Raw genomic sequence first — 10,654 nt, 5'->3', positions numbered from 1 at the left:
ACCTTCAGATCACTTTCAGATCATTCCCACTGTGACTACAGCATTTTCTGCTGTCACCAAAAGCAGTTTGCTGGTGCTGGTTTCATTCAGGAGTGTGTTTTTTAAGAGCATGTGTTTCATGTTAGCCGCCATTTTCTAATGTGGATATCTACTGCATGCCTTGTTTAATGACCACTTTCTGCATATTATGGACTTAAAGAGACTCATGTGTTTTCACTAAGGCCGCGCCGACATTGAACTGTCCTGGAGGGACAGCGTGCTATTTCGAATATCAACACTTTGAGCTATAGTTACTGTTTACTGGAACTAAACTGTAATAAAGTGTATATTTGATGTTTTATATAAAATCCAATAAAAGGAAATTTGTTCTGCTGGATTGTTTGCTGCTGCCTCTGTTTAAGGACTCTGCAGCCATTTAAAGTGAGACAAGCGTTTGAAAAGAAAACATTTGCTCAAATAAAAACTTTAATTTGTTCATTTAAAAAAAAGAGAACTGGTTTGGTATGAGTATCTTACTGCATGATGACTTGTGGAGTTAGTTGATTGACTTTGTGACTCTACTTGTGCTATGATACTGCTGCTCATGCATTTTAGCATTTACCTTTATTAGCACATTTTAGCACTGGCATTTAAATCCTAGGACACAGTTACCAGCTACTGTGATGTTTTTATACTCATTTATTTCTATGTACATCAGGATAACAATCACAACAAACAATATCAAGCAATTTATATCACAATTTGTCACCATGGGAGGCACTTCTTCCTCCCAAATCTCCCATATAGAGCGTTTAGAGACCGATAATGTTGCCTGTACTAATCCTATCATGAGCTTTCCCCTGTGGGCCGCGGTCGGAGACGTGGAGGCCGAATCGAGCGTGTTTTTTTTTCTTGGCAGAAGCAGCCAGGTGTTTCTCATTACACATCAAAGAACAGAGGTCCTTCATCATGAATTTAAGCAGTTGAAATTATATTAGCTGGGTAGTTAACCTCCTAATGGTCTTCCTACACATGTCCACCGACGGCCCTTCTCAGTCTGCTTTGGCACGACATCAAAAAGCATATTACGATCCTGGGCATATGTTCTATGAAAACCACTGGACCCGTTGATGTTATGATTGCAGTCTTTGAAGTCATGACCTCCAGGTCAGTGTGTGCTATAGATTATTCAATAAATCATGACTTTTGAGGGATTAGTGCCATTAACATGCAGGTTTGTGTCTTGAAGATGCTTGTACGGAGTCTCACTTCGGTCCTCTCATTCTGTCTAGTTCAAGGTTACTCGACCAGACTGTTGCTATGAATAAAGCATGTGCAGCACCGTTTATGAACCTCGTCCAAATCTTGTGCACAGCCTTTTGTCGGGAAGCAGACAGGAGACCGAAGACAATAAGCAGACCTGAGTTGACTAACAGAAACCACCTCCAGGCTGATGGCTGACTGGCAGGGTGAGTTATGGTGGTCTGAGGATGATAAATGTTTAAGGAAAAAGGTCAGAGCCCCGCAGTACAGAGAGTGGAGCCCAGTCTGGCAGGACTAGTTGCCCCAACACATTAACACTCCAGATAATAGAGTACAGATGGAGGCAAAGACAAGCGTATGAGTGTGTGCAATAGATATGGGTGAGTCTTTAGCAGGGCATTAAACTGGATAATAACATCCAATGTGATGCATTGGTACAAATTAATGTACATATTGATGAAGACTCGTGAAGAATCACGTTACTTTAGGGACTGAAGGGAGTGAGGAGTTTTTTTAAGTCTCCAAATCAATGAAAATGATTATTCCATGAACATATTATGGTTCAATGTTGAGGTCATGGTCCACAATCTTAAATACCCCCCTCAGTTATTGATTGTGACTCAAGTTGAACTATTACTGTTGTGTTATTATGAGATGTTAAGGGGGGGGTTTAAATTTCAATAATACTATGGAAAGACTTGTTTGCGGGTTAGAGCGGAGTGAAAGATAATGTCCAACCCACTTTAGGCGGTTGGTAAAAACCACAGTATGTTGAGACTCGTGCTCTTCAAAGGTAGGGAGGGAGCCTCACATCATGTCCAGCTACCCTCCCCACCGTAGCCTCACATCATGTCCAGCTACCCTCCCCACCGTAGCCTCAGATTAACAGGCGTGTGTGCTGCTCACAGAGAGACAGACGGGCTGCCAGAGCTGAGAGTAGCACGAGGTGGACGGTGGCTACTGGGCTTCATGTGGCGCACAGGCTGTGGACGTGCAGACAGCAGGTGTACTTTGCCCATCAACAATAACATCAAGGCAGCAGCCAGAGAGAAGGACGCTGAGGGAGGACTGGGTGTAAAAAGAAGAGGAGGAAAGCTGTGGGAAAGAAAGTGAGAAATCAGCTGCTCCTGTGTCAGTGCATCTGGAAGCAGTTCTCACGTGTTTTCAACTTCTACTTTATCCGTTTTTAACTCCCTCAGAGGTGTTCCACAGTTTCTGTGCCCTGTAGTGAGTCAGTATGTAGTAAGTATGTTTTGGGAATGATGGGCAAAAAAGTATATATAAGTATCATAATGTTCATTATGCAGAAGGGAAAACAATAAGTTATACAGAAATATTATATCACTGGTTCCACTCTGGGCTTAAAGTGGCACACACTGTTCTTAGTGGTGAAACACTGCCCTCCACAGCAGAGACAAAGAATAAAACCTCTTTTGGTGGAGTTATAATTTATTATCACTGCATACATTTGACTTTACAACAGGTTAACATGACTTCTTCCACATAATTTAGTGTATTAATCTGCTATCTGACAATATAACCGTATATCATAGACATTTATGTCACTGCAATCTTGGTTTTAAATACAATTAGTTGAGATACAATTCCATACATGGATAGAGATGAATTCATTATAAGTGATTGTACTTCAGGGGTTACAGAGCAAAATGTAATGTCTTTTTCAATATTATTAGCATTTTCTTATTATCTACAGTGATTCCAGTTTTACACAATCTGTCATGTAGCACTATATCTCTGTTTAGTAACGGTAAGTTTAAAAGGAAAACAGCAACGGTCTAATAAAGTGTGTAAATGTGAGCGGCAGCACGTCAGGCGTGATTAAGAAAAGGACTACAAACCGTCTGAGTTAAAAATCCCACAGAGCATTTGGGGATGTGACTAGAAAAACCCAATACTAAGCTCAAAACATGGTCATGTTAATTCTTCCTGTTCACATATCAGAGATCAAACGTGATAATTGGGCACTTGAGTGTTGAGTGTTGCAGCAAAAAAGGAAATAACATCACTCTCATCTCATGAAAGGCATCTTTGAGGCAAAATGTAGTGGAGTTAACGGACGACGACGATAATGATGATGATGAGAAATGAATGAAGTGACAGATATGAGAGGCGACAGTTTGTTTACAGCTTTGGGAAACACTTGAAAAAGACTTTGAAGCTGCTGATTGTGAATAAAGAACTGGACTAATGATCAATAATCATGACACTCAGCTGCACAGGTACCATAAAAGATGCTGCACAATGCTGCCATAATACTGTGAAAGGGCTTACAAAAATATTCAGTGCACCTCAGTTGTTCTTTTGGACTAAAACAGTGAGAGAATCCCCACCGACTGCAATGTTCTTGGCAAAACTGTGTGTTTAAAACATTGATGTAAGTTTACCATGTGTAAAACACCATAATATAATAATGACTTGGTTTTTGGTCCATGCTGCAAAGAGACCTGACCGTCTCTAAGACTGACAGAGAGAGAGAGAGAGAGAGAGAGAGATGAGAAGAGTCAAACTGGTAAAAAAGGAGTGTAAAGAGGAGGAGGAGGAGGAGGAGGATGAAGGATGAGTGGGCACAGAGGAGAGGCTGAGCAGCCGTGTTGGTTAAATAAGGCCCGTAGGAAAGGAGGTGAGGCCGTTTTAGTGCAGGATCTCAATGAGGAGGCGTTTGAAGTCTCCGCCGCACTCTGAGTCCAGAGCGTCTTTCAGGGTGACGTCGTATTTCTCCAGGTACATGTCCTTCACCGTGTCCAGGTCGATCTGTGGGGCAGCAGCACGACACAACAATCACTACCAAACCTCTTTCCAGTGCTTGTTTTTAAATCGGTGAACTGGATGTTTACGTGGTCGTGAATTGTTTTCAGACCAAAATGTGGTTTTTGGTGATCTGGAATCTGTCTGGCTCCTCGACATGATGACATTTGGTTATGCTGTCACACACTCAGACACACTTGCCTCAGAGCGGCCTACGATGATGCGAATGAGTGTGTCTTCATCAGTGCCCGCTCCCTTCATGGCGGCATTAAGGCGTCGGGCAAAATAAAGCTGTGGGTTCTTGGCACACCTGACTGTAAAACACACACACACACACACACACAAAGGCAGCAGCTGTTACTGCCAGAGCTGGTATTTGATGTGATATTTCATGCTGAACAGTCCTGTGACTGTATAAACCTACCCAGAGTAATGTAGCAGTCCTTCAGAGTTCCTGTTGCCTCGGAGTCGATGGTGTCCAAAATGTCCGTTCCTGAAAGCTGCAAGGAAACAAGTTAACATGAGACCTAATACTGTGAACACTAACATGTCGGAGATCATCTTGCAGGAAAGCGAGCAGTCCTTACCGACTCGTAGGCCTTAAAGGTGGCCTGAAGCTGCACGTAGTTCCTGTGTGCCAGGATGTAGGAGAAAGTCGACTCATCTGTGCCGAACCTGCCTTCTCCTGCCTGACAGCCACACAAAGAGGAAGTGACACAGCTTTTGTGAGTAATAATGGAAACGTTAGCATGTCAACAGCTGAGAGGCACTAAAAATGGGGAAAAGTGTGATAATGTGCAGGCTGGATTTCATCAAACCTTGTGCTTGTGAGATTCACTCTGAGCTAAATCTAGGATCACATTACTTTGCAAACACGGGTGTTATTTTAAGGGTGAACTGTGAGTGAGGCCTCTAATCTGAAGGAATCATGCAGCACAGATTTCATCTGAGAGCGTACCTCAAACAGCGACGCGGCATCCTGTTCGGCTAAACCCTCATCCACCTCGTAGCCCTCGTCTCTGCTCGCCTGTGGGAGAGGGGTTAGAGGAGAAGACAGGGATAGAGGAGGGGGATATAGAGGGGAGAGAGGTTTAAGAGGATGGATACGCGAGGTGAGGAGGCTGAGGGGAAAAGATTTAGTGAGCAGAGGAGAGGTCAAAAAGATGGATTACCAGAATAATCTCAGGCGTTTAAGGGGATAACAATCATCTGCTCTACATCAGAGGGATATCTGAAGGCCGTCGACGTTGCTGTGGAACATGAGTCACACTGTGTTTGTCCTTTTCTTTGTGGGGGAAGGAAAAGAGAGGGGAAGCGGAGATGGGCGGGGGCGCTGACAGAGCTGGAGGCGGCACAGAGGCCGAAGCACACCAGACAATGATGTGACATGCGACGGAGGTCTCGGTGGGCGAATCACAGCAGCTGAGAACAATTCAGCCCGCCGCTGTCAGAGGAAGAACACAGCTGTTCTCCGTCTCTTTATGGCTTCAACACTTCCACCTTAACGTCCAACTGTGCTTGAAACTGGCTGTTTTCTTGTGTACTGCAGCTCCCCGTGTAACTAGCAATGCTGGAGGAGTATTTCACGGTTAAATAAAGCCAAGATGATGAGTCTTTACCTGCAGCAGGGATATCAGCAGGTTCCTCACATCTCCGCTGGTGTCATCCTCGATGTCCGCCTCCAACTCACGCTCGTGCACTGCAAGGAAAGTCACCACCAGTTGTATGATGTCTGTGTTTCCTTACAGCACAGCACTGCACGATGTTTAGTAGTAAGTGAAACTTGACCCAGAGGTGGATAAAACCAGGCCAGCGAATGAGCCAAACACAGCTGACTACTCCATGACTCACTCCGAAAAGTGAAACGCCCACAACATTATGTCAGATGCAAAACCTACTATTCATCTGTTCCATCTGCTGGTTGAATGACCGCACTCTCCAGAACGAGAGGAACATCAAATTAGAAGCTTTTTATGGGTGAGTCAGGACGTGGAGGAAAACTCACCCTGGCTGTAAGCCTCCTTGTAGCTCAAGATGTCCTGTTAGAGGTAAAAGAAGAAGAGATTCAGTCACATGAAAGCTGCTCTCATCAATACTCTTATCCGCTCATGGTGACACACCCACGGTGAATTATCCCCCTGCTCTACAGTTCAGCTCTATCAAATGCATTGGTGTCTGTCAGCTCAGTGTTTTGGTTTTACACTTGACAACTTCAGCGGTTAGATTCGCTCTCTATCAGCATTATGTCAGCTGTGCTCAGCGAAAACACTGACTCACTGTACCGAACCTGCCCGGCAGACAGAGTCAGCAACTGACCGGTGAGCACAGTGGAGCGTTAAACGGCTGAAGAGTTTCCCAGAGGAGCTGCTGTGAATGCTGGACTATACTATATCAGCTTTGCACGGTGATAACGTGTCAGCACCGTCTGTTTTTACAGGTTTCCAAGTTGCCAAAATAGAAAGAATGCAGCTTTAACATTTGTCAACAGGAAAAAAACCACATTGCACTACATCAGGAAAGTGAACACAGGTGGTGTTAAAGGACAGAATACAGTTTTAAAGATTGTGCTTGCTTATACTTGTAATCTAAAGTCATTAGTATGACTTGGGGCTCCACTTCTGTAGCTGTAATTAGCTTTATTAAGTTCAGTCTGGTTAAGGTTAGTCAGGGTGCTCAGTAGAGCCATTTATACAGAGAGCTGTTGCCTGATGTGATGATGTCTGCTACAGACTTTACTGTCTGTCCAAGCTGGGAGAAGGATCCCTCGTCTGTTATCTACCTGAGGTATTTTCATTTTGTTTTTCCTTATCTGAGTTGATGATCTGAGCCCAGAGGGTGTCGTATATTGTGATAAGCCCCCTGTGGCAAATTGTGATTTGTTGGGATGTACAAATGAAATCTGACTTGTCTTCACTGTTGCAGAGCATCAGGACACCATTACTGAATGAGACATTAACAAAAGTAAGGCCTAATTAGAAAGAGGTACCCAGTTTGTTCTTCAAATAGAAAATGAGAGGACACTGATTGATTGAACAGTAAATGCAGCAGGCGACTGATGATCCTGAAGTTAAAGGAGTGCTGTCTGACATGAACCCACCTCATTGGTAGCTGTGCACAGGATCTCGACCAGCACGGCTTCGTCTGTGCCCGCCCCCTTCATGGCCTTCCTCAGCTCCTTGGCGAAGTAAAGGCGAGGCGGGTCCAACATGGCCATGGTGGCGTTCTCAAAGCTGCCCGTCAGCTCCTTCTTCAGGACCTCCTCCAGCTCCTGAACAAACACACAGGTAACACACGAGCATGTGTGTGTGTGTGTGTGTGTGTGTGTAGGAGAGAGGGTAACCTGGGCAGGTACTCACATCGTCGTACTTCTCAAAGTAGGCCTGTTTGATCTCCACACGCTGAGCTGCAGAGCGATTGGCCAGGATTTGAATAATGGCCTCTTCATCCGTGCCTGGAGAGGACGACAGGACGCTGCTGCATCACATGATGTTACCACACAGACTAAAGGCAGGCAGGCCTTGTAATAAAATGGCTGCCAGGCGGACATGTTTCTGGGCAGCAACTGTGCATCTACGTGTTGTATTCACACCTAATCAACATCATGTAATATCACAAACCCTTTACACGACAGTAAGGAGCACAACAGGCACACGACTGATGACTTGACACACTTTTCCTGACTCTCACCACTTATTTGTCTGAGGTCAGTGGAGCTGAAGGGACTGAAACGCCTTCATGTGACCAGCTGCTATCATTCATCACAGCACATAACAACATCTTAACATGTGTTCTCAGCCAAATCTCAAGGAGCTTTAATATGATGTAAATGTGAAATGTATTGCCGTTGTATTGATGAGATGATCCCGCTGGTTCGTGCTGCCTCAGTGGGCAGATGCCTTTGACGGACTGCCCTAAAATATTAAACATGACGTCTGGCAAATGTAATCTTGAGTTAATTTCAAAATGATGATAATGTTTTACTCACTGGAGTATTAAGGCGTAGCATGTTGTGGAACACATTAAATGAGCTGATTCATGGCTCAGTGAAGGAGCCGTGGCTGCACTGATGGTCTGTTCAGAGCGTGCAGCGTTCAGTCACATGAAAACAGGAGGACTTCAAGAGAGGGATGAACGCAGATAAACCTGCTGTACTGCACACTTACCCAAACCTTTACATGCCTTTCGGATAGCCTTGATATCAGCTGTGACATCAAAGTCCTCATATGGGACGATGGTGGGCTAAAGAAGGAACAAATAGAAAGCAAGAACATACTTTTAGGATCATATCGTGCACTAATGTTCATATACAGGACGTTCAGGCAAAGGCTTGGAAACTAATGCAGACATTTGAAGTCATATAAGACAAAAACAAGTGGCATAAAGCTTCACTTATGACTCATGTCTCCATCCCAACACATTAAATAGTGGTTTTCGTCCACAGCAGCTCTCCCCGCAGGAAAAGGGTGCAGCCTGTGTGCTCCTGCTGAGTCATGGGGCAGCAGCAGCAGTGTGTGAGCAGTCCCCTCTCCTCACCCACCCTCACACTGTTAATACAATGCGGCCATATTGATCAGCATTTCTGGGAAATTCCTCCCAGCTGCTGCTGCTGCTGCCTCCTCCTCCTCCTCTTCCTCGGCCTGGCGGAGCGCACTCCCTCTGCCCGACTTAACTGCGCAAGTTCTGCCTCTTGGAGGACATGAGCACAAAGGGAGTCTTGTTTTCATCTCCTGGAGCAAGAAATGGAGCCGTGATAATCTTTTGTGGACGCTGTCTGTGCCACTCACTGATCTGAATCTTATTTTTTCCCCACTTTTATCCCGTTTCATCAGTGCAAACTCGACCTTTCAAAGTGTCCGATAATTGAACCGCCCCTGATGCTCTGATTAACAGCTCGTCACTGAAGTGCAGAAGTTGCAGAAAAGTCACTTTTCTTACCTGCACGTTGCCCATGATCTTCTGCAGGGACCTCTTCGCAGTGCTGGGGTGAAAAACGGGACAGCTGGGTGCTAGGGTGCCGTGCCGTGCTGCGCTGGTCTGGTCTGGTCTGTGCTTGATGTGATGCGTGTCAGGTCGGATGGGCTGTTCCTGCAGGGACTCAGCCCTGTCCGGTGCTGCAGGGCTGACGTCACTGCCGCTGATTAATTCATCAGGGTGGAGGTGGGTGCTGCTGCTGGAGGAGGAGGGTGCTGCTGCTGGAGGAGGTGGAGGGGGACACTGTAGGTGATCCAGTCCAGTAATCATCTACTAGTAGCTACACTGGTTTTTATATTATGGGTTTATTAAATATTTGCTGTGACCAAGTAACTAAGTACATTTACTGACTGTCTGTACTCACTGATGTACTCATCACATACTGACTAGTTACATGTTGTACTCTAAGATAAGATAAGATAAGATAAGATAAGATAAGATAAGATAAGATAAGACTTTTTATTGATTTGCATGTTACAGCAGCAACAGGGGCAAGATAGGCATGAATAGAAAAAATAAGCAATAGTAGGAAAACAGGACAAAAAAGACTGATAGAAACAATATTAATAACTATAATTAATATTTACACTATGAAACTACTACATTTTCAATGCAAATGTTACTTTTTCCTTCGTTACATCTTTTGACAGATATAGTTACTGGTTACTTTAGTTTAAAATCTAAGTTATACATATAAAATGAGCATCTTCTAAAATCATGCTGCTTCTATATAGATTAAATCAGCCAATACACAGAATATCAGATTATTATTATTATTGCTCAACCTGCTAAAACATTGAAATACTGCGCACATCAGCAATGATAATTATCAGGAAGTAAAGTTATGAAAGCAAGAGCAAAATATTAGTGTCACCTCGACCACAGCCTCAGTCCCAATCAGAGTTATATATATTTAATTCTATAGAAGAATTTTTACTGACATATGAACATTACATTTAAATTGTGCTGTGTTGTTGAATCTGTAACGATTCATAGGATTTTATGAGATGAAGTAGAAAGTAGTAGAAAAATGAAAACACTCTCCACCACTGACATCCTCCACGTGGTGGCAGTGTTGTACTGACTGGCTTGTAAATTGGTTGTAAAGTTGTATGTTTTGGTTTTATGGTGATTTATATTTATGTATCCACTGAGAGTAAATGTGATATTTTATTAAAATGATAATGTCACAATAATGTTGTTGTGTATACTAACACTGATCAGTGGACTTTACATAAGGAAACCACCCTAATGATGGAGAAGGAGCCGCCTGGTGAGGTGATTTAACCTCGGCAGGTCCTATAAACGTATTATTGGAAACATAAAACAAACACTATTGACGGTGACAAAGAAACATACAGTCCTACAGACAAGTGGGGTTTCATAGAAAGATTTAATCCAGAATTGAGGACAGGGTATTTACTGTATGTACATGCAACACAATATGAATGTACAATATAAATACTCCCATGTGGATGCTACAACATTTTGTAACTATACAGTATAACAAGCATAAAATACGTTTAGTGGGCAGGTTACAATGCTCCATCTCAAACAGCCGTAAACCGTCTGATAGAAAAAAAAAAACCTAGTGAAAGTTAAGAGTGGTGGGTCACATCTATTTACCGAGCCTGACACTTTATGGATGCTGTTTTCTGAATGCCTGATGAGCAAC

The 10,654-nt window shown here is 43.7% G+C and overlaps 1 protein-coding gene across 1 annotated transcript; it reads right to left on the bottom strand.

Moving 5' to 3' along the window:
- Positions 1–3,454: 3,454 nt before the first annotated feature.
- On the bottom strand, positions 3,455–9,057 carry LOC139214416 (annexin A13-like). The gene is made up of 11 exons (XM_070845263.1): positions 8,944–9,057; positions 8,172–8,247; positions 7,365–7,459; positions 7,106–7,276; positions 6,014–6,047; positions 5,628–5,707; positions 4,967–5,035; positions 4,596–4,697; positions 4,433–4,508; positions 4,210–4,322; positions 3,455–4,014 (listed from the first exon to the last, which is right to left on the bottom strand). Exons 1-11 carry the CDS (start codon positions 8,956–8,958, stop codon positions 3,895–3,897), a joined length of 951 nt encoding a protein of 316 aa, XP_070701364.1. The 5' UTR covers positions 8,959–9,057; the 3' UTR covers positions 3,455–3,894.
- Between the last annotated feature and the right edge of the window lie 1,597 nt (positions 9,058–10,654).

This window comes from Pempheris klunzingeri, chromosome 15, assembly GCF_042242105.1.
Source record: "Pempheris klunzingeri isolate RE-2024b chromosome 15, fPemKlu1.hap1, whole genome shotgun sequence".
In the NCBI taxonomy this organism is placed as follows: Eukaryota; Metazoa; Chordata; class Actinopteri; order Acropomatiformes; family Pempheridae; genus Pempheris; species Pempheris klunzingeri.
This window is presented reverse-complemented; position numbering and strand designations above follow the sequence as displayed.

Coding starts and splice junctions, on each gene's coding strand:
- LOC139214416 (XM_070845263.1), bottom strand. Junction 4,698..4,966: donor ATGCCGCGTCGCTGTTTGAG/GTACGCTCTCAG, acceptor TGTGGCTGTCAG/GCAGGAGAAGGCAGGTTCGG. Junction 4,323..4,432: donor GGACTGCTACATTACTCTGG/GTAGGTTTATAC, acceptor TGTGTTTTACAG/TCAGGTGTGCCAAGAACCCA.